The sequence below is a fragment of the Scyliorhinus torazame genome, chromosome 1, assembly GCF_047496885.1.
Source record: "Scyliorhinus torazame isolate Kashiwa2021f chromosome 1, sScyTor2.1, whole genome shotgun sequence".
Lineage (NCBI taxonomy): Eukaryota > Metazoa > Chordata > Chondrichthyes > Carcharhiniformes > Scyliorhinidae > Scyliorhinus > Scyliorhinus torazame.
The window spans coordinates 98,867,244-98,892,343 of record NC_092707.1 but is presented as its reverse complement, the minus strand read 5'-3'; the positions used below and the strand labels follow the sequence as shown (position 1 = coordinate 98,892,343).

At 53.6% G+C, this 25,100-nt stretch overlaps 1 protein-coding gene across 1 annotated transcript in view; it reads right to left on the bottom strand.

The window, feature by feature from the left end:
• Positions 1–3,984: 3,984 nt before the first annotated feature.
• The window catches only part of LOC140415729 (radial spoke head 14 homolog), an 86,745-nt gene continuing 65,629 nt past the window's right edge, over positions 3,985–25,100 (bottom strand). The window contains exon 3 of the mRNA XM_072501082.1: positions 3,985–4,974. Coding sequence (XP_072357183.1) covers positions 4,736–4,974 — 239 coding nt within the window. The 3' untranslated portion in view covers positions 3,985–4,735. The remainder of the gene's footprint in view (positions 4,975–25,100) is intronic.

Below are 25,100 nucleotides of genomic sequence, written 5' to 3'. Positions count from 1 at the left end.
CAGGGCCACCGTAACCTTGACGGACACGGGGAGAGGGTGTCCCCCGCCAGTGCCACGCGGTGACAGGTGTGCCAGCAGGTGGCAGATGTGTGCCACGGTTTCCCGCCTCATCCGGAGTCGCCTCCTGCATTCCCGGTCCGTGAGGTCCTGGTATGACTGCCGGGGCCAGTACACACGGGGCGCCCTCGGGTGCCTCCGTTGCCATGGGGCCGCGACGTCCTCCTCCCCCTCCTCGTCCTGTCGGTCAGGTGTCCCTCCAGCCTGGGCGGCTGCCGCCTGTCCCTCTGCGGCAGCCTGCGCCGCCTCTCTGGCACGCTCCTCCTCCTCCTCCTCCTCCTCATCCAGGGCAACATAGACATTAGCGGCTGCCGCCACGGCGGCCAACATCGCTGGATGATCGGAAAACATGACGGCCTGGTGGGGGGGAGGGGAACGATGACATGTCATCATTGACCATATCCCCTCCTCCCCCCCCAGCCAGGTGGCATGGACCGCATGAGTCCAACTGTTGGAGGCTGGCACCTGGCCAGGTGGACCAACTCACTTGCCTCGCATCCCCCTCCCCGGCACGGACCCCCCATCCCCCTCCCCGGCACGGACCCCCCACCCAACCTCCACCCCGGCACGGACCCCCCCAACCTCCACCCCGGCACGGACCCCCCCATCCCCCTCCCCGGCACGGACCCCCCTCCCCGGCACGGACCCCCCCCAACCTCCTCCCCGGCACGGACCACCCCCATCCCCCTCCCCGGCATGGACCCCCCCCAACCTCCACCCCGGCACGGACCCCCCCAACCTCCTCCCCGGCACGGACCCCCCATCCCCCTCCCCGGCACGGACCCCTCTCCCGGCACTCCCCCGGAGCCCAGCCCACTCTAACCACCCCCCCCCCCCCGCCTCCCCCCCTCCCCCCCCCCCCCCCCCCCCCCGCCCCGCCGCACACACACACACACACACAACCCGAGACACACCTCTCCTCACACATTCAGACTGCGGCCACGCCATCGCCTGCCCAGAGCCAACCCCCCAGGCCGTCACTCACCTCCACGCTGGTCGGCGTGAACCTGGAGCACCGGGTCACGCCGATGAAAAGGAGGTTTAATTTACGTCGACGTGAACGGTCATCACGTCGACGGGACTTCGGCCCATCCGGAAGGGAGAATATCGGCAGGCCGAAAATCGGCTGCCTTGCTCAAACCCGTGCCATTCTCCGACGGCAGCGGCGACATTAACGCCCCGCCGACTTTTCTCCCTTCGGAGACTTCGGCAACCGGCGGGGGCGGGATTCACGGCGGCCAACGGCCATTCTCCGACCCTCTGGGGGGTCGGAGAATGACGCCCCTGGTTGCTGCCGGTGGGAACAGCGCGGGAACGCTGGGGGGGGGGGGGTGGAATCCTGCACCGGGGGGGGGGCCTCAAATGGGGTGTGGCCCACGATTGGTGCCCACCGATCGTCGGGCCGTCCTCTCTGAAGGAGGGCCTCCTTTCTTCCGCAGCCCCGCAAGATCCGTCTGACATCTTCTTGCGGGGCGGACTCGGAGAGGACGGCAACCACGCATGCGCGGGTGGCTCCAGTTATGCGGCGCCGGCCGCATCATGTATGCGGCGCCGCCTTTACGTGGCGCCTAGGCCTGGCGCGTGTAAATGACACGGCGCCGCTCCTAGCCCATTATGGGCCCTGAATCGTTCGGGATAGGGGCCGTTTCGCGCCATCGTGAACCTCGACGGCATTCACGACGGCGCAAATACTCTGTCTCGATTTCGGAGAATCCCGCCCCTTATCTTTATCCAAAAATCGGTGCATCCTCACCACCATTGCCCTCGGCGGCACGTTTGCCTGCGGCTTCCTCATAAGCACCCTATGTGCCCAATCGACCTCCAGGGACTGATCGAAGGCTCTCTTCCCCATTAGCTGCTCCAACACCTTGGCCACATAAGAGCCAGTGTCCGCTCCCTCGATGCCCTCTGGCTACCCCACTATTCTCAAATTATGCCCTCAGGAGCGGTTCTCCAAATCCTCCACTTTCTCCTTGAGCCTCTTCTGGGTCTCCCTCAACATCCCAATTTCGGCCCGCAATGCGGTAAACTGCTCGTCGTGCTCCCTCACCGCCTCCTCCGCCTTCTGGATTGTCTGGCTCTGGGTTTCCAGTCTCAACTCCACACGGTCGATCCCCACTTTCAGCGGGTCTATCACCTTTGCCAGGTCCTCCGGAGCCTCCCTCATCTGTTGTCTGAACTTTTCATTCAGAAAGTCAACCAACTGCTCCGTCGACAATTGGGCTGGTAAGGCTGATCCCTTACTCTCCGTCACCTTACCCTGTTTTGCACAAAGTGTTTCTTGCTCTTGTAGCTCCTTCCTTCTAGACCCACTTCTGGTGCATGGATCCACGCACTGACCTCACTAGTGGAGTATAACTTTCCTCCACCACCTCTGCATCTTTTTTCTCCAAAACATCCACCCGGCAATTGGGGAAAAGGACCAAAAAAACGCCTTGAGCGGGAGCTGCCAAACATTCAACCACTCACTCCATGGCTGTCATCGGACGTCAGGTAGTGATAGATTTATAGAGGACAAGGCAGGCTGGTGGGATGGGCAGCCTCGTCGCAGATGAAACTTAATGCAGTACAGGGTGAGCTGATGCACTTTGTTTGAAGTACAGGGAAGGGCAATATAAAATACAGGGCACATTCTAATGCAGCTCCAGGAACAGATAGACCGAAGGAATATGTGCATGTTGGTGACAAGGGAGGTTGAGAAAATGATTAAATGGCATATAGTGTCCTGGCCTTGTGAATAAAGGTATTTAAATGAGGCGAGATTGCAGAGATCTGGGTGCCCTCATACCTGAATCACAGAAGTTAGCATTCAGATACAAGTAATTCAGAAGGCAAATGGAATGTTGGCCTTTATTGCAAAGGGGATGGAATATAAAATTAGGGATATTTTGCTGCAACTGTATAGGGTATTGGTGAGACTGCAGATAGAACACTGCATGTTTGGTCTCCTTACTTAAGGAGGATTACGTGCATCGGAGGCAGTTCAAAGAAGGTTCACTCTGTTGTCTTATAAGGGACGATAGTGACGATTAAGGGGCATCTTGACAAATACATGAATAGGATGGGAATAGAGGGATATGGACCCCGGAAGTGTAGAAGATTGTAGTTTAGACGGGCAGCGTGGTCGGCGCAGGCTTGGAGGGCCGAAGGGCCTGTTCCTGTGCTGTACTTTTCTTTGTTCTTTGAAAGATTGAGCAGGTGGGCGCAGATGACCATTAAATCGCGCCCAAAAGCATTACTCCACATTGGGTCTAATCTTGACTCCATACAGCTGAAGTACAACCTCTGAGTTGCAATAAACTGAGATAAAGAGCAACGTCCTGTTCGTCTTTTTAAATTGCTTTTTGTTCCTGTGCACTAGGTTTTAGAGATGTGTCTACATGGACATCCAAATCCTTTTGCTTCTGCACAGAACCTAGTCTGTCACCGGGACTTCATCCTCTGAAATTTCTGAGTATGAATAGATGGATGTCAGCCTGCCACCGGTACCTCACCAAGTGCCCTTTTATCACATATGACTGTGAGTACCAGCAAATATTTAAGCATAAAGAGGGCACCGGATCAGCTCTCACAATCCTGCTCTCGTCAATGTTCACGCATCCGCACCTGGCAGAGATCAGGATTTTTCCCTTTTATCGGCCTAATTGTAATGTCTCCCTGCTGTCCTCACTGTGATCGACTGACCCCTTGCTACACTTGGGATTACCTGCTTTAATGATCTTCAACTTGTTGGTGAAATACAGGCACAGAAATACTTTTGTTGTTCTTTTTCAGGTTGCTGTACCAGCACACTCTTGATCTATCATGAGTACAGCTTTTCATTTAAACAAACTCTTCCAAAGAAGCCATGCTGATTTCAACTAATTTGATTGAGACAGTGATAATAATTAGGTAATTAACAAAATTACACACTTAAGGCCATACAAGTCCTGAGTGAATATTTGCAGTTTATTTCCACTTAACAAACTGTGTCCAACATACCAGAAAGCCAAATGACTGCACAGAACATTGTCACATTCATTACGCTCAGTATGATCAAATGAGAGAGTGAGGCAGAGACAAAAATAGACGTGGAAGAGAGTATGAAAGATAATTTGAGAAAAGAGCAAGCAGAATGAGTATTCGAGAGCTTTATTTCAGAAAAAAGGAAAGGTTAAAATAACAGGTTTGACCAGCTAGCTATTGGTAGCAAATGGAATTAATTGTTTTGACAACCCTGAACCATCCACAATACGAAGCTGACAACCATTACCTGTCACTGTCTAACAAGGCAAAAGCACAAATGCCTTCACAGCAGCCGTATATCACAGTCTTTCAGATAGAGCGAGGGAGGAAACCACAGAACACCATGAAAGACAGCAGGAAATTCAGACCAATTGGGAATGCTAGAGCAAAATGCAATGGATGCTGGAAATTTGAAATGAAAAGGGGAAATGTTCAGCAGGACAGGCAGGATCTGTGGAGACGGCTATCATTTTAGGACAGTGATCCCTCGTCAAAACTAAGAACGCGGAAAGACCAATAGGAAGCAGACAACAGGCTGAGATGGAAAAGAAATGGAAGCTGATGTGAACATGATTGAAAATAAAAGTGGGAAAGCAAGATTAGAAAAATGAATGTGAGTTTATCAGGTCAAATAGGCCCAAAGTGCAGTATTATTGCATGTTAAATGTCGTAGCTAGGGCGTCCAGGTGATGATGTCAATGGCGATCTTGACTGCTTTTCGGACTGCCTCGCTGGGATCCTGCAGCTTTTCCTGTAGGAATGCCACGTGGTCCAGCAGCAGCCTTCTCCCCTCCGGGCTCTCAGACACTGTTGTGATGACTTTGATGGCATTGAGCCGTACTTTAGGCCCTGGATCATCCACCAGGATGAGTAAGGACGGAATGATGTTCACGTCCAGCGCTGCATATTTTCCTGTGAATACATAACACCGTCCATGTTACGGATACACTCACTCACCATGGTCAATAAAGTACTTGGCAAAAATTTTGAATTATTAGTTGCAAACAGAGCCAATTCTACGAAAGCGATTAGCTGCTAAATTTGTAAGAGCATATATTTTTTGAAAAAACAAGATAAACCATGAGGCCTAACAAACCCAGCCACACAGATTCACTCGCACTCCTTCTCATTTATGAATAGTCCAGAAATTAATATTGCCAACATTAATGTATTGTTGTTTAATGCAGTGATACCAATTGCTTTGATACCTCATTCTTCTGCTTGCTGTTTTGACAGAGGCATTGCTCTTTCATTTTCAATGGGTTAACACCTCTACTAAAATACCTGGCAGTGGATTGCTACGACCCTCATTACTAATATCAACACCAGTAATTTCTGAGTTCAAACCTTAAAAAACACTTGTGCTTCTATAATCCACATCTAATGCTTCAGGGATCTCAGATAATGGGAATAAAACTTAAAGGCTTGCAATGTCTTTATACTTTGGATGAGATTTATCTTCATCCTGTTCACTCACTCTGATCATTCCTTATCTACATGACAATAATTGGACCAAGGGGTTGAGAGGTACATCTTGGAGTAGAACACAGAGCCAATGACCTTCTGGGAAAATGTTTCAGTATAGAAACCACCTGCTTTTTAAAATTTCCCTTGAAATCAAGTCTATAACCTGATGGATCATCAATACTGGCCTTACTCACGGGTGGCAAATTGAAAATCCAACTTATCATGAGACGTTGAGCAGAATCTTCTCCACTTTAAAATTATAAAGCCTCGGGCCCTCTTGACGCCCCTTGTCCCGCTTGTCCCTGTTAACCGTGCGGTGTAATGTTCCAGGAGGCGGTCATTTAACACTCTTCCTCCTCATTGATCATGCAGTTAAGGATGGCAGAAGGGGCATGGATGCAGGACATCCAATGGGAGTGCCTGTAGGGCTGGCGGACAACAGCACCACTGGGAAAGCTACAATGGGCTGAGGCGGTCGCAAGCCTTGAGAATGCCTCAAAAAAGGAGATACTACCGAAAGGCTTTGGGGTTCTGAATATAAATCAATGGCCTTGAATGTGGAGAGGCAAACTATGCATGAGAATGCTTTGCTTGGATAAGCCTCGCACCATGAACAGAATTTATGTCTTTTTCATTGCCTGTGTTCAATATGTTTGTATGTAAGCAATATGCATTTTCCTACCTCAGAGTGATTGTGCCATCTAACTAAGCCAGCAGGACGCTTTTTGAGAGTTATTTATTATTACATACTTGTCCCAGATGGTTAAAAATGTGAGATGACACACACCCACTTAATTCTCACACACTTTCACATATGCCAAGGTTAGATAAAGATGAAGGTAAAACAATACAATTACAATTTATGTTTATCTCAGTCTCTGTTGTGGTGGGTCAGTTTCTTAGGTGAGTTGATACTTTAGTTGAAGTGAAGGTCTTATAATGCAGCGGGTTCACAGAGGCTTCTTGTAGTCACATTTTCCAGGAGGTTGGTTCTCAGGTGAACTCTGTTACGGCCACATGAGGAGGGGTAAAAATGGCTCTTCTATTTTAACCACTCCAACTCTGATCATAACATTTTTTTTTGTGAATTTGTGACGATAAAGAAATGTACTCAATGTCTGTGCTTAACCATTATGTGCTGATTGTAAAGAAACTAGTCTGACAAACTGTCTTGAGTTTAAAACAAAAAGAGGGTCATTTTTATCAAGTTAAAAACCTACCCAAATAAAGGTACAAAAATATGTCTGACATTCGCAACCCACCCATACACACAAGCATGAAAAATTACAAGTGACACAGTAGATAGTTGCTTTCTTAGCTAAATTAAAAATTCAATGCTTGAAGGTAATAAAAGAGAATTCAGTCAGGAATTCTTTTCTGGGGCGAAATTCTCCGGTATCGGAGCGATGTCCGCCGATTGGCGCCCAAAACGGCGCAAATCAGTCGGGCATCGTGCCGCCCCAAAGGTGCGGAATGCTCTGCATCATTGGGGGCCGTGCCCCAACTTTAAGGGGCTAGGCCCGCGCCAGATGGATTTCCGCCCCACCAGCTGGCGGAAAAGGCCTTTGGTGCCCCACCAGCTGGCGCAGAAATGACATCTCCGGGTGGCGCAAGCGCGGGAGCGTTAGTGGCCGCTGACGGCATTCCCGCACATGCGCAGTGGAGGGAGTCTCTTCCGCCTCTGCCATGGTGGGCACCGTGGCGAAGGCGGAAGGAAAAGAGTGCCCCCACGGCACAGGCCCGCCCGTGGATCGGTGGGCCCCGATCGCGGGCCAGGCCACCTTGGGGGCAACCCCTGGGGCCAGATCGCCCCGCGCCCCCCCCCAGGACCCCGGAGCCCGCCCGCGCCGCCTTGTCCCGCCGGCAAGGTAGGTGGTTTAATCTACGCCGGTGGGACAGGCATTTTAGCTGCGGGACTTTGGCCCATCCGGGCCGGAGAATCGCGGGGGGGGGGGGGCCCGCCAACTGGCGCGGCGCGATTCCCATCACCGCCGAATCTCCGGTGCCGGAGAATTCGGTAACCAGCGGGGGCAGGATTCACGCCAGCCCCCGGCGATTCTCTGACCCGGCGGGGGGTCGGAGAATCTCGCCCCCTGTATCTGTGATTATGGCAGATTTTTTTCTCGACAGTGATCATGAAATTCCAGGAGTTGAGGTTCATGTAAAACTGCAATTGTTGGAGGCAATTTATTTAAAAAATTTTAATTGGTGATTTCTGCAACTGAGGCTCCTTGCAATGGAAATTCCCTGGGCGGGCTTCTCCAGTCTCCAATGATGAAATTGCGTTCGGTGATCGGCCGGAGAATCCATGTTGGCGCCACTTTTGTGATGCTCCAAAATAGCGTACTCTAGGTGTACACCGCACTCAGTATGGACGGCCTCAGGACGTTACCTGAGGCCCCCTCTCGATGCTCCGCCTCCAACCGGCCAAGGTCCTGACGGCGTGGGTCTCTCATGCTATATTATTTCTGAAGGGAACTCGGCGTGGTGGCTGCGGACTGACTCCAGCGATGCCACAGTCAGGGAGAGATGATTCGCGGGCAGGGGGGTGGGGCTTTGGCAGGGGCTGGGGGCACTGGTGGGGGGGGGGGGGTGGTCTGGGGATGGCAAGCCTGGCTAAAGGATGGCACTATTTGGCAGGCCGGGTCCGCGTGAGGCCTGTGCCATGTTGCGTGGTGCGGCCGCTGCGGGCCACCACCGTGCGCATGCGTGGCCACAGACCTGGCAAACCTCTGGCCGTATCGGCAGCAAGGGCGGGGTGCTCTACGCTGTGTGCTTGCTAGCCCCCCACCAGATGGAGGATCGGTGGCTATTTTGTGCCGATTTTTCAGTCGTAAAATGCCACCGTTCCCACGCCGGCGTCAGCATTTAGTCTCAGAATCGGAGAATCCAGCCCACTGTCTCTGCACTGAATTGTTAAGCTGTAACAGAGATGGGGATTTAACTTGGAAGATGAAGGGGAGGAGGCATTATCAAGGGCAGGTCATGTCTGACAAATCTGTTAAGTGTTCTCTGAGGAGATGACAAGGAAGTTAGACAACGGAGAGCCAGTGGACGTGATCTATTTAAATTTCCAAAAGGCCTTTGACAAGGTGCCATATAGGAGGCTGTTAAATAAGTTAGGAGCCCATGGTGTTAAGGGTAAGATACTGGCAGAGGACTGGATGACTAGCTAAAGGCAGAGAGTGAGGATAAAACAGCCTTTTTCAGGACTAGTGGTGTGCCTCAGGGGTCCGACTGGGACCACAACTTTTCACAATATACATTAATGATCTGCAAGCAGGAACTGAGGGCCCTGTTGTTAAGTTTGCGATGATACAAAGATATGCAGAGGGACAAGTAGTATTGAGGAAACAGGGCGCAGCAGAAGGACTTGGAAGGGCTAGGAGAGAAATCAAAGAAGTGGCAGATGGAATACAATGTGGGAAAATATGAGGTAATGCACTCTGGAAGGAAGAATGGAAGCATAGACTATTATCTAAATGGGAAAATGCCTAGGAAATCAGAAGCATAAAGGGACTTAGGAGTCCTAGTTCAAGATTCTGTGTCAGTTCAGTCGGCAGTTAGGAAGGCATTCATGTCAAGAGGGCTAAAATACAACGCCAGGGATGTACTTCTGAGGCTGTTTAAGGCTCTGGTCAGACCCGATTTGGAATATTGTGAGCAGTTTTGGGCCCCGTAGATAAGGAAGGATGTGTTGGCCTTGTCAAGGGTCCAGAGGAGGTTCACAAGAATGGTCCCTGGAATGAAGAGCTTGTAATATGAGGAGCGGTTGAGGACTCTGGGTCTCTACTCGTTGGAGCTTAGAAGGATGAGGGGGGATCTGATTGAAACTCACAGGATACTGAGAGACCTGGATAGAGTGGACATGGAGAGGATGTTTCCACCAGTAGGAAAAACTCGAACCAGAGGGCACAATCTCAGACTGAAGGGACGATCGTTTAAAACAGAGATGAGGAGTAATTTCTTCAGCCAGAGGATGATAAATCTGTGGAACTCTTTGCCGCAGAAGGCTGTGCCAAATCACTGAGTGTCTTTAAGACAGAGATAGATAGGTTCTTGATTAATAAGGAGATCATGGGTTATGGGGAGAAGACAGGAGAATGGGGATGAGAAAAATATCAGCTATGATTAAATGGCGGAGCAGACTCGATGGGCTGAGCAGCCTAATTCTGCTCCCATGTCTTATGGTCTTAATTAGGCATTTGCTTGAGACTCAGGACTGTCCGGAGCTCGAAATGCCAATGGTCACATGATTTTCAAGAGCCATTTTAATTGTTTGTGTTCAAAGATTTAAAGTACTGGCTGAAAGTTCATATCACACTGGGATATGATACTTGCAATTCCCTGATAGTGCCATGGCCAGCAGCCTTCAATGTCCCTCTGGCACCCTGCCATGAGGCCTCCTTTGACTCCCTGTTGGGCTCTTGGAAGTGCAGGATCCATGTCCCTGCCATAAGATTCGATTGCTGCGCACAATTAATGGCTAATTTGCATTTTTAAAACTTTGACTGGCTGTCTACTGCATAGCCGCAGTCACAGGAAGTCCGCCCCTGGGAAAATCTCCTGGAAGTGGGGAGTGAATCCGGAGGGCCTCAGACTAAATTTTCACATTCCCCTTCCTCCAAATCTGACTCCAAAGCATGTCCCTCCATAGTGTCATATTTGGGCGTTACCAATCCACCATGTCACTACCAGACACTACCCAGATTACATTCTGATTTTCTTTGCTTGACCTCCCAAGATAATCTGGAGTTATTTTAAATTTGCAATAGAGAGACAAGCCTGAAATGATTAAAGTTGAACGCATCTGAGGATGACAATGTTGTTTGAACGTCAATCTTGAAGAGTAAAAGCAATCATCAGTGTGCTAACAGTGTTCTAACAGTGTTCTATACATATGGACGATAATGGAATAGTGTAGATGGGTTTTAGAGTGGTTTCACAGGTCGGCACAACATCGAGGGCCGAAGGGCCTGTACTGCGCTGTAATGTTCTATGTTCTATGTTCTAACTCAGGTTCTTTTCTGACTTCTTGTAGTGAGGAACACTACAGCTGTAGCAATGTAAGATCATAGGCAGAGAAACAGTGCATTTTGCCCAACCAGTTCATGATTCACTTGAGCCTCCTCCCATCTTCCCTCATCTAAATCTATCATCGTAACCCTCTGTTCCCATCTCCCTCCATGTGTTCGTCTAGCTTCCATTTAAATGAATCAATATTATTCACTTCAAGTATTTATTCCCTGCGGTAACAAGTTTCACATTCCCACCACTCTCTGGGTAAAGAAGTTTCTCTGAATTCCCTGTAGAATTTCTTGCTGACTATCTTTTATTGATGGCCTCTGGTTATGCTCTTCCCCACAAGAGAAAACATTCTCTCTGTATCCACTCTATCAAAACCTTTCAGAATTATAAAGATCTCTATTAAGTCATCTCTCAGTTATCTTTTTCAGGAGAAAACTGACCCAGCCTGTCAATCATTTCCTGATATGTATATCCATGCATTTTCTTGTAAATCATCTCCACCTTCTCTCCAGTGTCCTTACATCCTTTTTATAACATGGCAGCCAGAACTGCACAAGGTATTCTGATTAATTATTTAATTGATTAGCTAATAAATAAATGGCAATAATTTGCCCACTCTAAAAGTTCATTCATGGTCTTCTGCAATTTGTTGCAGACCTTTTCAATGTTGACTATCCACCCCAAGAATTATGTGCATTCCACACATTTAGAATTGGTGTTTTTGATTCCAAAGTCCGAATCATTGATGTAAATTGAGAACAGCAGTGGTCCCAGCTATGATCCTTTTGGCACGTCACTTCCCAGCCTCCACCACTACCTCCAGTAATTATTTATCTAGTAGTAAATAATTATAATTTCAATTGGGTTAATGCAGCAAAGGCCCATTCTGGCTAACATCAGGCAATATCGCCAGGCTAATCACTACATGCAATTGGAGTCTGAGCATTGCAACATTCACATTAATGAAAGTATATAGCATTGAAGGGTGCATCATTCCACACTCTGAATGCAAAGTCTGCCCTGGTTTTCCATTCCAGAACTCCCCATTTGCAACTCTGCCTTGTTATACAACTGCCTGGATGTTAATTAACTCTCTGGACTATACAAAAATATAAAATATTCAAGAAAGCAGCAGTGAGTAGTCGTTTTAATTATTCTTGCATATGGCTGTGACAACCAATTACTGAAGCATTGGAAATCCTTTTAAATAATATTTTGGTGTGTATTTTCTAGCCTTCCCGGAAGACAGTGAATAGTTGCTTTCATTAATTCTGTTGGATCTGTGTTTAACTCTTTCATCTAAAATTAATTTGTTTTTTTAATACATTTTTGCTTACATCTTATGTATGGGCTCGTTTAGCACAGGGCTAAAGAGCTGGCTTTTAAAGCAGACCAAGGCAGGCCAGCAGCACGGTTCAATTCCCGTACCAGGTGCCGGAATGTGGCGACTAGGGGCTTTTCACAGTAACTTCATTGAAGCCTACTTGTGGCAATAAGCGATTTCCATTTTCATTTCATTTTCCAGCAGGGAGTCATTTTCAACTTCAGGCAGGGGTAGAATTTGACTTTCTGAGAAGGTGTAAAACAGCTGATAGTGAACCGGCAGCTTGCTTTGCACCTCTTCTGCTTCTCAAATCCTTTTTCTTTTAAAATCTAGAGTACCCAATTCATTTTTTCCAATTAAGGTACAATTTGCGTGGCCAATCCACCTACCCTGCACATCTTTGGGTTGTGAGGGCGAAACCCACGCAAACACGGGGAGAATGTGCAAACTCCACACGGACAGTGACCCGGGGCCAGGATCGAACCTGGGACCTCGGCACCGTGAGGCTGCAGTGCTAACCACTGAGCCACCGTGCTGCCCTTGCTTTGCACATCCAATGAAAATCAGGCTGTTTCTATAATGGGAATCAATGTAGGGTGCCAGATTGAGGACAGAGTAGCAAGTTGACAATCAACACCATCATCTCAAACTACTCCCGTTAATAAGTCCACAGAGGCAGAAGTCCCTTCACCAGAACAAAACCAACAGGAGTAAAACCATGTGCATTCAGCTTGCTATCTACACTGGGAGTGCAGAGTATCTGACACTCCCTGTTATTCATAGATACATAGAAGATAGGAGCAGGAGGAGGCCGTTGGCCCTTCGAGCCTGCTCCGCCATTCATCACGATCATGGCTGATCATTCAACTCAATAGCCTAATCCTGCTTTCTCCCCATAGCCTTTGATCCCATTCTCCCCAAGTGCAATATCTAGCCGCCTCTTAAATATATTCAAAGTTTTTGCATCAACTACTTCCTGTGGTAATGAATTCCACAGGCTCACCACTCTTTGTGTGAAGAAATGACTCCTCGGGCGAGAATCTCCGACCCCCCGCCGGGTCGGAGAATCGCCGGGGGCTGGCGTGAATCCCGCTCCCGCCGGTTGCCGAAGTCTCCGGCACCGGATTATTGGCGGGGGTGGGAATCGCGCCGCGCCGGTTGGCGGGCCCTCCCCCTCGATTCTCCGGCCCGGATGGGCCGAAGTCCCGCCGCTAAAATGCCTGTCCCGCCGGCATGGATTAAACCACCTCTCTTACCAGCGGGACAAGGCGGCGCGGGCGGACTCCGGGGTCATGGGGGGGGCGGGGCGATCTGGCCCCAGGGGGTGCCCCCACGGTGGCCTGGCCCACGATCGGGGCCCACCGATCCGCGGGCGGGCCTGTGCCGTGGGGGCACTCTTTCCCTTCCGCCTCCGCCACGGTCTCCACCATGGCGGAGGCAGAAGAGACTCCCTCCACTGCGCATGCGTGGGAAGCTGTCAGCGGCCGCTGACGCTCCCGCGCATGCGCTGCCTGGAGATGTCATTTCCGCGCCAGCTGACGGGGCAACAAAGGCCTTTTCCGCCAGCTGGCGGGGCGGAGATTCGTCCGGCGCCGACCTAGCCCCTTAAGTTTGGGGCTCGGCCCCCAAAGGTGCGGAGCATTCTGCACCTTTGGGGCGGCGCGATGCCCGTCTGATTGGCGCCGTTTTGTGCGGCAGTCGGCGGACATCGCGCCGTTTCCGGAGAATTTCGCCCCTCATCACTGTTCGAAATGGTTTGCCCTGAATCCTCCGATTGTGACCCCTGGGGCGAGATTCTCCGATCCCCGCCGGGTCGGAGAATCGGCGGGGGCTGGCGTGAATCCCGCCCCCGCCGGTTGCCGAATTCTCCGGCACCGGAGATTCAGCGGGGGCGGGAATCGCGCCGCGCCAGTTGGCGAGCCCCCCCCCCAAATTCTCCGGCCCGCATGGGCTGAAGTCCCGCCGCTAAAATGCCTGTCCCGCCGGCGTAGATTAAACCACCTACCTTACCAGCGGGACAAGGCGGCGCGGGCGGGCTCCGGGGTCCTGGAGGGGCGATCTGGCCCCGGGGGGTGCCCCCACGGTGGCCTGGCCCGCGATCGGGGCCCACTGATCCGCGGGCGGGCCTGTGCCGTGGGGGCACTCTTTCCCTTCCACCTTCGCCACGGTCTCCACCATGGCGGAGGCGGAAGAGACTCCCTCCACTGTGCATGCGCGGGAATGCCGTCAGCGGCCGCTTACGCTCCCGCGCATGCGCCGCCCAGAGATGTCGTTTCCGCGCCAGCTGGCGGGGCACTAAAGGCCTTTTCCGCCAGCTGGCGGGGCGGAAATTCATCCGGCGCCGACCTAGCCCCTTAAGGTTGGGGCTCGGCCCCCAAAGATGCGGAGCATTCCGCACCTTTGGGGCGGCGCGATGCCCGACTGATTTGCGCCATTTTGGGCGCCAGTCGGCGGACATCGCGCCGATACCGGAGAATTTTGCCCCTGGTTCTGGACACACCCATCATTGGTAACATCTTCCCTGCATCTACCCTGTCGAGTCCTGTTAGAATTTTATAAGTCTCTCTGAGATCCCCCCTCATTCTTCTGAACTCCAGCAAGAACAATCCCAACCTAGTCAATCTCTCCTCATATGACAGTCCTGCCATCCCTGGAATGAGTCTAGTAAACCTTCACTGCACTCCCTCGAGAGCAAGAACATCCTTCCTCAGAGAAGGAGACCAAAACTGCACACAATACTCCAGGTGTGGCCTCACCAAGGCCCTGTATAATTGCAGCAACACATCCCTGCTTCCATACTCGAAACCTCTCACAACGAAGGCAAACATAACATTAGCCTTCTTTACCGCTGCTGCACCTGCATACTTACCTTCAGGGACTGGTGCACAAGGACAGCCAGGTCCCGCTGCACACTCCCCTCTCCCAATTTACAACCATTCAGGTAGTAATCTGCCTTCCTGTTTTTGCTTCCAAAGTGAATAATCTCACACTTATCCAAATTATACTGCATATGCCATTGATTTGCCCATTCACCCAACCTGTTCAGATCATGCTGTAGGATCCCTGCAGCCTCGTCACCCTTCACCCTCCCACCTAACTTGGTATCATCTGCAAACTTTGAGAAGTTACATTTTATTCCTTCTTCTAAATCATTAATATATATTGTGAATAGCTGGGGTCCCAGCACCGATCCCTGTGGCACTCCACTGGTTACTGCCTGCCAATTTGAAAAGGACCCATTAATCCCTATTCTTTGTTTCCTCTCTGCCAACCAGTTTTCTATCCACCTCAATGCATTTCCCCCAATCCCATGCGTTTTAATTTTGCACAATAAACTCTGTTGCAGGACTTTGTCAAACACCTTCTGAAAGTCCAAATATACCACATCGACTGGCTTCCCCTTGTCAACTGTACTGGTTACCTCTTCAAAGAATTCCAATAGATTTGTCAAGCATGATTTTCCCTTCATAAATCCATGCTGACTCTGACTGATCCTGCCACTGCTTTCCAAAGGTTCCGCTTTGAAGTCCTTGGGCTGGATTCTCCGAGCCTCCGTGCCAAAATCGCGTTCGACGCGGGGACGGAGAATGGCCGTTTACCCGGAAATCGAGACTGGTGCCGCTCCCGCGGCCGCTCGGGAGTCTCTCACGGTACGGGTAGGGGGCAATTCACAGAGGCCCCTCCCTGCGATTCTCCACGTCAATCTGGCCGAGTTCCCGACGGCATGGTTCTAACCACCTATCGGCCTTCGGGAGCCCTGGGTTCTAAGGAAAGTCCAGAGTGAAACGCCAGTGTTTTTACGCTGGCAAAGGGACATAGCTCCATTATTGGAGAATCCAGCCCCTGATATATAAAGAAGTTATATACAAAGAAGAGGTTCCCTGATTGGCCCACTAATCAGGGAACTCGTATTCCAATTGGCCAGTCTCAAAGGCCTGGTCTAAATCATTATACCCATAATCTTTGCTCCTGTTTGATCATTCCACAGAAATTTGGGTACAGTTGTAGTTTCCCAGGGATCACACGGGGAGCTCTCTTCACATTCTTTTGGCAAAACGGGCAGAACATAAACAGAGAACTAAGTGTGGGTTTGAGTGCAGGCAAGGAGTCAACTCCCCAAAATGTTGGAATGAAGCCATTCATTTCCAGCTTTTAATTGGCACTTTGAGAGGAATGCAGGGAAACCCTCATGATGGCAGATCACTACGTGGCAACCCAGCAATCTGGTATAATGCCCATGGTTTCCTGAGCTTGTGAAACGTGCCAGCATCAACAAGGCAAGAGTGCAGTTAGGATTTGTCAATTTATGATATTGATGGGCTGGAAAGCCTTCAAAGAGGAAACTGCACGGCTGCTTCAATATCTATGTGAAACGTTTGTTCCCTGTCTGTGTGAAAGGCTAGTTTCCTGTCTTGCGTGAAAGGCTGATTCCCCGGCCGGGATTCTCTGCCCCGCCACGCCACATTTCTGCCCCGACCAGCCAGTGGGGTTCTCTGTTTTGCCAGCAGGTAAATGGGGTTTCCCATTGTGGGGCAGCCCCACGCCGTCGGGAAACCCCCGTGCACCAGTATAACGGAGAATCCCGCCGGCAGATAATCCCGGTCCCCATCTGTGCGTAAGTCTGGTTCCCTGGGCGAGATTCTCCGACCCGGCTCGCCGGGGGCTGGCGTGAATCCCGCCCCCGCCGGTTGCCGAATTCTCCGGCATCGGATATTCGGCGGGGGCGGGAATCGCACCGCGCCGGTTGGCGGGCCCCCCCGACGATTCTCTGGCCTGGATGGGCCGAAGTCCCGCTGCTAGAATGCCTGTCCCGCCGGCGTGGATTAAACCACCTCTCTTACCGGCGGGACAAGGCGGCGCGGGCGGGCTCCGGGGTCCTGAGGGGGGCGCGGGGCGATCTGGCCCCGGGGGGTGCCCCCACGGTGGCCTGGCCCGCGATCGGGGCCCACCGATCCGCGGGCGGGCCTGTGCCGTGGGGGCACTCTTTTCCTTCCGCCTTCGCCACGGTCTCCACCATGGCGGAGGCGGAAGAGACTCCCTCTACTGCACATGCGCGGGGATGCCGTGAGTGGCCGCTGACATTCCCGCGCATGCGCCGCCCGGCAATGTCATTTCCGCGCCAGCTGGCGGGGCACCAAAGGCCTTTCCCGCCAGCTGGCAGGGCGGAAATCAGTCTGGTGCGGGCCTAGCCCCTCAAGGTTAGGGCTCGGCTGCTCAAGATGCGGAGGATTCTGCACCTTTGGGGCGACGCGATGCCGACTGATTCGCGCCGTTTTTGGCACCGGTCAGCGGACATCGTGCCGATTACGGAGAATTTCGCCCCCGTCTGTGTGATATGCTGGTTCCATGGGCGGGATTCTCTGACCCCCAGCCAGGTCGGAGAATCGCCGGGGGCGGCGTGAAACCTGCCCGCCGCTCCGACGCTGCCTGCCGAATCTTTCGGTGCCGGTCTTTAGGCAGGTTCGGGGATCACGTTGCGCCGGTCGGGGGCCGTTGGTAGTGGCCCCCCCCCCGGCGATTCTCCGGGCTCCGATGGGCCAAGTGGCCAGCGTGAAATACACAAGGTCCATACCGGCGGGACCTGGCTCTGAGGGCGATTAGCGGGGTCCTCGGGGGGCGCGGGGGGATCCAGCCCCAGGGGGGGGGTCTCCCCATGTTGGCCTGGCCCGCGATCGGGGCCCACCGAGCTGCAGGCGGGCCTGTGTCGTGGGGGCACTCTTGCCCTCCGCGCCGGCCTCTGTAAAACTCTGCAATGGCCGGCACGTAGAAGAAAGCCACTGCGCATGAGCCAGAACACGTTGGTGCTCCCACGCATGCAACAACTCGCGCCGGCTGGTGGAAGCCCTTCGGTGCCGTTTTGCGCGGCACCGACCACTCCAGCGCCGGCCTAGCCCCCGGATGTGGGGAGAATTCCGCAACTTCCGGGCGGCCCGACGCTGGAGGGGTTCACACCGCTCTTTGGCACCGTTACGGCCCGCCCGCCAGTTGGTGGAGAAACTCGGCCCCTGTCTGTGTGAAAGGCCAGTGCCCTGTCTGTGTGAAAGGCCAGTGCCCTGTCTGTGTGAAAGGCAGGCTCCCTGTCTGTGTGAAAGGCCAGTGCCCTGTCTGTGTGAAAGGCCAGTGCCCTGTCTGTGTGAAAGGCAGGTTCCCTGTCTGTGTGAAAGGCTGGTTCCCTGTCTGTGTGAAAGGCTGGTTCCCTGTCTGTGTGAAAGGCCAGTGCCCTGTCTGTGTGAAAGGCCAGTGCCCTGTCTGTGTGAAAGGCCAGTGCCCTGTCTGTGTGAAAGGCCAGTGCCCTGTCTGTGTGAAAGGCTGGTTCCCTTTCTGTGTGAAAGGCCGGCTCCCTGTCTGTGTGAAAGGCTGGTTCCCTGTCTGTGTGAAAGGCCAGTGCCCTGTCTGTGTGAAAGGCCAGTGCCCTGTCTGTGTGAAAGGCCAGTGCCCTGTCTGTGTGAAAGGCCAGTGCCCTGTCTGTGTGAAAGGCCAGTGCCCTGTCTGTGTGAAAGGCCAGTGCCCTGTCTGTGTGAAAGGCCAGTGCCCTGTCGGTGTGAAAGGCCAGTGCCCTGTCTGTGTGAAAGGCCAGTGCCCTGTCTGTGTGAAAGGCCAGTGCCCTGTCTGTGTGAAAGGCCAGTGCCCTGTCTGTGTGAAAGGCCAGTGCCCTGTCGGTGTGAAAGGCCAGTGCCCTGTCTGTGTGAAAGGCCAGTGCCCTGTCTGTGTGAAAGGCCAGTGCTCTGTCTGTGTGAAAGGCTGGTTCCCTGTCTGTGTGAAAGGCCAGTGCCCTGTCTGTGTGAAAGGCTGGTTCCCTTTCTGTGTGAAAGGCCGGCTCCCTGTCTGTGTGAAAGGCCAGTGCCCTGTCGGTGTGAAAGGCCAGTGCCCTGTCTGTGTGAAAGGCCAGTGCCCTGTCTGTGTGAAAGGCTGGTTCCCTTTCTGTGTGAAAGGCCGGCTCCCTGTCTGTGTGAAAGGCCAGTGCCCTGTCGGTGTGAAAGGCCAGTGCCCTGTCTGTGTGAAAGGCCAGTGCCCTGTCGGTGTGAAAGGCTGGTTCCCTTTCTGTGTGAAAGGCCAGTGCCCTGTCTGTGTGAAAGGCTGGTTCCCTTTCTGTGTGAAAGGCCGGCTCCCTGTCGGTGTGAAAGGCCAGTGCCCTGTCTGTGTGAAAGGCCAGTGCCCTGTCTGTGTGAAAGGCTGGTTCCCTGTCTGTGTGAAAGGCCAGTGCCCTGTCGGTGTGAAAGGCCAGTGCCCTGTCTGTGTGAAAGGCCAGTGCCCTGTCTGTGTGAAAGGCCAGTGCCCTGCCTGTGTGAAAGGCTGGTTCCCTGTCTGTGCGAAAGCCCGGTTCCCTGTCTGTGTGAAAGGCTGGTTCCCTGTCTGTGTGAAAGGCCAGTGCCCTGTCTGTGTGAAAGGCCAGTGCCCTGTCTGTGTGAAAGGCCAGTGCCCTGTCTGTGTGAAAGGCCAGTGCCCTGTCTGTGTGAAAGGCCAGTGCCCTGTCTGTGTGAAAGGCCAGTGCCCTGTCTGTGTGAAAGGCCAGTGCCCTGTCGGTGTGAAAGGCCAGTGCCCTGTCTGTGTGAAAGGCCAGTGCCCTGTCTGTGTGAAAGGCCAGTGCCCTGTCTGTGTGAAAGGCCAGTGCCCTGTCTGTGTGAAAGGCCAGTGCCCTGTCGGTGTGAAAGGCCAGTGCCCTGTCTGTGTGAAAGGCCAGTGCCCTGTCTGTGTGAAAGGCCAGTGCCCTGTCTGTGTGAAAGGCTGGTTCCCTGTCTGTGTGAAAGGCCGGTTCCCTGTCTGTGTGAAAGGCCAGTGCCCTGTCTGCGTGAAAGGCCAGTGCCCTGTCTGTGTGAAAGGCTGGTTCCCTTTCTGTGTGAAAGGCCGGCTCCCTGTCTGTGTGAAAGGCCAGTGCCCTGTCGGTGTGAAAGGCCAGTGCCCTGTCTGTGTGAAAGGCTGGTTCCCTTTCTGTGTGAAAGGCCGGCTCCCTGTCTGTGTGAAAGGCCAGTGCCCTGTCGGTGTGAAAGGCCAGTGCCCTGTCTGTGTGAAAGGCCAGTGCCCTGTCTGTGTGAAAGGCCAGTGCCCTGTCGGTGTGAAAGGCCAGTGCCCTGTCTGTGTGAAAGGCCAGTGCCCTGTCGGTGTGAAAGGCCAGTGCCCTGTCTGTGTGAAAGGCTGGTTCCCTGTCTGTGTGAAAGGCCAGTGCCCTGTCTGTGTGAAAGGCCAGTGCCCTGTCGGTGTGAAAGGCCAGTGCCCTGTCTGTGTGAAAGGCTGGTTCCCTGTCTGTGTGAAAGGCCAGTGCCCTGTCTGTGTGAAAGGCCAGTGCCCTGTCGGTGTGAAAGGCCAGTGCCCTGTCTGTGTGAAAGGCCAGTGCCCTGTCTGTGTGAAAGGCCAGTGCCCTGTCTGTGTGAAAGGCTGGTTCCCTGTCTGTGTGAAAGGCCAGTGCCCTGTCTGTGTGAAAGGCCAGTGCCCTGTCGGTGTGAAAGGCCAGTGCCCTGTCTGTGTGAAAGGCCAGTGCCCTGTCGGTGTGAAAGGCCAGTGCCCTGTCTGTGTGAAAGGCCAGTGCCCTGTCTGTGTGAAAGGCCAGTGCCCTGTCGGTGTGAAAGGCCAGTGCCCTGTCTGTGTGAAAGGCTGGTTCCCTGTCTGTGTGAAAGGCCGGTTCCCTGTCTGTGTGAAAGGCCAGTGCCCTGTCTGTGTGAAAGGCTGGTTCCCTGTCTGTGCGTAAGGCAGGTTCCCTGTCTGTGTGAAAGGCTGGTTCCCTGTCTGTGTGAAAGGCCAGTGCCCTGTCTGTGTGAAAGGCTGGTTCCCTGTCTGTGTGAAAGGCCAGTGCCCTGTCTGTGTGAAAGGCTGGTTCCCTGTCTGTGCGTAAGGCTGGTTCCCTGTCTGTGTGAAAGGCCAGTGCCCTGTCTGTGTGAAAGGCCAGTGCCCTGTCTGTGTGAAAGGCCAGTGCCCTGTCTGTGTGAAAGGCTGGTTCCCTGTCTGTGTGAAAGGCTGGTTCCCTGTCTGTGTGAAAGGCCAGTGCCCTGTCTGTGTGAAAGGCTGGTTCCCTGTCTGTGTGAAAGGCTGGTTCCCTGTCTGTGCGTAAGGCTGGTTCCCTGTCTGTGTGAAAGGCTGGTTCCCTGTCTGTGTGAAAGGCTGGTTCCCTGTCTGTGTGAAAGGCTGGTTCCCTGTCTGTGTGAAAGGCCAGTGCCCTGTCTGTGTGAAAGGCTGGTTCCCTGTCTGTGTGAAAGGCTGGTTCCCTGTCTGTGTGAAAGGCCAGTGCCCTGTCTGTGTGAAAGGCTGGTTCCCTGTCTGTGCGTAAGGCTGGTTCCCTGTCTGTGTGAAAGGCCAGTGCCCTGTCTGTGTGAAAGGCCAGTGCCCTGTCTGTGTGAAAGGCTGGTGCCCTGTCTGTGTGAAAGGCCAGTGCCCTGTCTGTGTGAAAGGCTGGTTCCCTGTCTGTGTGAAAGGCCGTTTCCCTGTCTGTGTGAAAGGCCAGTGCCCTGTCGGTGTGAAAGGCCAGTGCCCTGTCTGTGTGAAAGGCCAGTGCCCAGTCTGTGTGAAAGGCTGGTTCCCTGTCTGTGTGAAAGGCTGGTTCCCTGTCTGTGCGAAAGCCCGGCTCCCTGTCTGTGTGAAAGGCTGGTGCCCTGTCTGTGCGGAAGGCCGGCTCCCTGTCTGTGTGAAAGGCCAGTGCCCTGTCGGTGTGAAAGGCCAGTGCCCTGTCTGTGTGAAAGGCCAGTGCCCTGTCTGTGTGAAAGGCCAGTGCCCTGTCTGTGTGAAAGGCTGGTTCCCTGTCTGTGTGAAAGGCCAGTGCCCTGTCTGTGTGAAAGGCTGGTTCCCTGTCTGTGTGAAAGGCCGTTTCCCTGTCTGTGTGAAAGGCTGGTTCCCTGTCTGTGTGAAAGGCCAGTGCCCTGTCTGTGTGAAAGGCCAGTGCCCAGTCTGTGTGAAAGGCTGGATCCCTGTCTGTGTGAAAGGCCAGTGCCCTGTCTGTGTGAAAGGCAGGTTCCCTGTCTGTGTGAAAGGCTGGCTCCCTGTCTGTGTGAAAGGCCAGTGCCCAGTCTGTGTGAAAGGCTGGTTCCCTGTCTGTGTGAAAGGCCAGTGCCCTGTCTGTGTGAAAGCCCGGCTCCCTGTCGGTGTGAAAGGCTGGATCCCTGTCTGTGTGAAAGGCCGGTTCCCTGTCTGTGTGAAAGGCCAGTGCCCTGTCTGTGTGAAAGGCTGGTTCCCTGTCTGTGTGAAAGGCAGGTTCCCTGTCTGTGTGAAAGGCTGGCTCCCTGTCTGTGTGAAAGGCCAGTGCCCAGTCTGTGTGAAAGGCTGGTTCCCTGTCTGTGTGAAAGGCTGGTTCCCTGTCTGTGTGAAAGGCCAGTGCCCTGTCTGTGTGAAAGCCCGGCTCCCTGTCGGTGTGAAAGGCTGGATCCCTGTCTGTGTGAAAGGCCGGTTCCCTGTCTGTGTGAAAGGCCGGTTCCCTGTCTGTGTGAAAGGCCGGTTCCCTGTCTGTGTGAAAGGCTGGTTCCCTGTCTGTGTGAAAGGCTGGTTCCCTGTCTGTGTGAAAGGCCGGTTCCCTGTCTGTGTGAAAGGCCGGTTCCCTGTCTGTGTGAAAGGCCAGTGCCCTGTCTGTGTGAAAGGCTGGTTCCCTGTCTGTGTGAAAGGCTGGCTCCCTGTCTGTGTGAAAGGCCAGTGCCCAGTCTGTGTGAAAGGCTGGTTCCCTGTCTGTGTGAAAGGCTGGTTCCCTGTCTGTGTGAAAGGCTGGTTCCCTGTCTGTGTGAAAGGCTGGTTCCCTGTCTGTGTGAAAGGCTGGTTCCCTGTCTGTGTGAAAGGCTGGTTCCCTGTCTGTGTGAAAGGCCGGTTCCCTGTCTGTGTGAAAGGCCGGTTCCCTGTCTGTGTGAAAGGCTGGTTCCCTGTCTGTGTGAAAGGCCGGTGCCCTGTCTGTGTGAAAGGCCAGTGCCCTGTCTGTGTGAAAGGCCGGTTCCCTGTCTTTGTGAAAGGCTGGTTCCCTGTCTGTGTGAAAGGCTGGTTCCCTGTCGGTGTGAAAGGCCGGTGCCCTGTCTGTGTGAAAGGCTGGTGATCTGTCTGTGTGAAAGGCTGGTTCCCTGTCTGTGTGAAAGGCTGGTTCCATGTCTGTGTGAAAGGCAGGTTCCCTGTCTGTGTGAAAGGCTGGCTCCCTGTCTGTGTGAAAGGCCGGTTCCCTGTCGGTGTGAAAGGCCAGTGCCCTGTCTGTGTGAAAGGCTGGTTCCCTGTCTGTGTGAAAGGCAGGTTCCCTGTCTGTGTGAAAGGCTGGCTCCCTGTCTGTGTGAAAGGCCAGTGCCCAGTCTGTGTGAAAGGCTGGTTCCCTGTCTGTGTGAAAGGCCAGTGCCCTGTCTGTGTGAAAGCCCGGCTCCCTGTCTGTGTGAAAGGCTGGTTCCCTGTCTGTGTGAAAGGCTGGTGCCCTGTCTGTGTGAAAGGCCGGTTCCCTGTCTGTGTGAAAGGCCAGTGCCCTGTCTGTGTGAAAGGCTGGTTCCCTGTCTGTATGAAAGGCCGGCTCCCTGTCTGTGTGAAAGGCTGGTTCCCTGTCTGTGTGAAAGGCTGGTTCCCTGTCTGTGTGAAAGGCTGGTTCCCTGTCTGTGTGAAAGGCTGGTTCCCTGTCTGTGTGAAAGGCTGGTTCCCTGTCTGTGTGAAAGGCTGGTGCCCTGTCTGTGCGTAAGGCTGGTTCCCTGTCTGTGTGAAAGGCTGGTTCCCTGTCTGTGTGAAAGGCCGGCTCCCTGTCTGTGTGAAAGGCTGGTTCCCTGTCTGTGTGAAAGGCCGGTTCCCTGTCTGTGTGAAAGGCCAGTGCCCTGTCTGTGTGAAAGGCCAGTGCCCTGTCTGTGTGAAAGGCTGGTTCCCTGTCTGTGTGAAAGGCCAGTGCCCTGTCTGTGTGAAAGGCTGGTGCCCTGTCTGTGTGAAAGGCCGGTTCCCTGTCTGTGTGAAAGGCCAGTGCCCTGTCTGTGTGAAAGGCCAGTGCCCTGTCTGTGTGAAAGGCAGGCTCCCTGTCTGTGTGAAAGGCCAGTGCCCTGTCTGTGTGAAAGGCCGGCTCCCTGTCTGTGTGAAAGGCTGGTTCCCTGTCTGTGTGAAAGGCCAGTGCCATGTCTGTGTGAAAGGCTGGTTCACTGTCTGTGTGAAAGGCCAGTGCCCTGTCTGTGTGAAAGGCTGGTTCCCTGTCTGTGTGAAAGGCCGGTTCCCTGTCTGTGTGAAAGGCCAGTGCCCTGTCTGTGTGAAAGGCCAGTGCCCTGTCTGTGTGAAAGGCTGGTTCCCTGTCTGTGCGAAAGGCTGGTTCCCTGTCTGTGCGTAAGGCTGGTTCCCTGTCTGTGTGAAAGGCCAGTGCCCTGTCTGCGTGAAAGGCTGGTTCCCTGTCTGTGTGAAAGGCCAGTGCCCTGTCTGTGTGAAAGGCCGGTGCCCTGTCTGTGTGAAAGGCTGGTTCCCTGTCTGTGTGAAAGGCTGGTTCCCTGTCTGTGTGAAAGGCCAGTGCCCTGTCTGCGTGAAAGGCCAGTGCCCTGTCTGTGCGTAAGGCTGGTTCCCTGTCTGTGTGAAAGGCCAGTGCCCTGTCTGCGTGAAAGGCTGGTTCCCTGTCTGTGTGAAAGGCCAGTGCCCTGTCTGCGTGAAAGGCCAGTGCCCTGTCTGTGTGAAAGGCTGGTTCCCTGTCAGTGTGAAAGGCCAGTGCCCTGTCTGTGTGAAAGGCTGGTTCCCTGTCTGTGTGAAAGGCCAGTGCCCTGTCTGTGTGAAAGGCTGGTTCCCTGTCTGTGCGAAAGCCCGGTTCCCTGTCTGTGTGAAAGGCCAGTGCCCTGTCTGTGTGAAAGGCCAGTGCCCTGTCTGTGTGAAAGGCTGGTTCCCTGTCTGTGTGAAAGGCTGGTTCCCTGTCTGTGTGAAAGGCCAGTGCCGTGTCTGTGTGAAAGGCCAGCGCCCTGTCTGTGTGAAAGGCTGGTTCCCTGTCTGTGTGAAAGGCCAGTGCCCTGTCTGTGTGAAAGGCCAGTGCCCTGTCTGTGCGTAAGGCTGGTTCCCTGTCTGTGTGAAAGGCCAGTGCCCTGTCTGTGTGAAAGGCCAGTGCCCTGTCTGTGTGAAAGGCTGGTTCCCTGTCTGTGTGAAAGGCCAGTGCCCTGTCTGTGTGAAAGGCTGGTTCCCTGTCTGTGCGAAAGCCCGGTTCCCTGTCTGTGTGAAAGGCCAGTGCCCTGTCTGTGTGAAAGGCCAGTGCCCTGTCTGTGTGAAAGGCTGGTTCCCTGTCTGTGTGAAAGGCCAGTGCCCTGTCTGTGTGAAAGGCTGGTTCCCTGTCTGTGTGAAA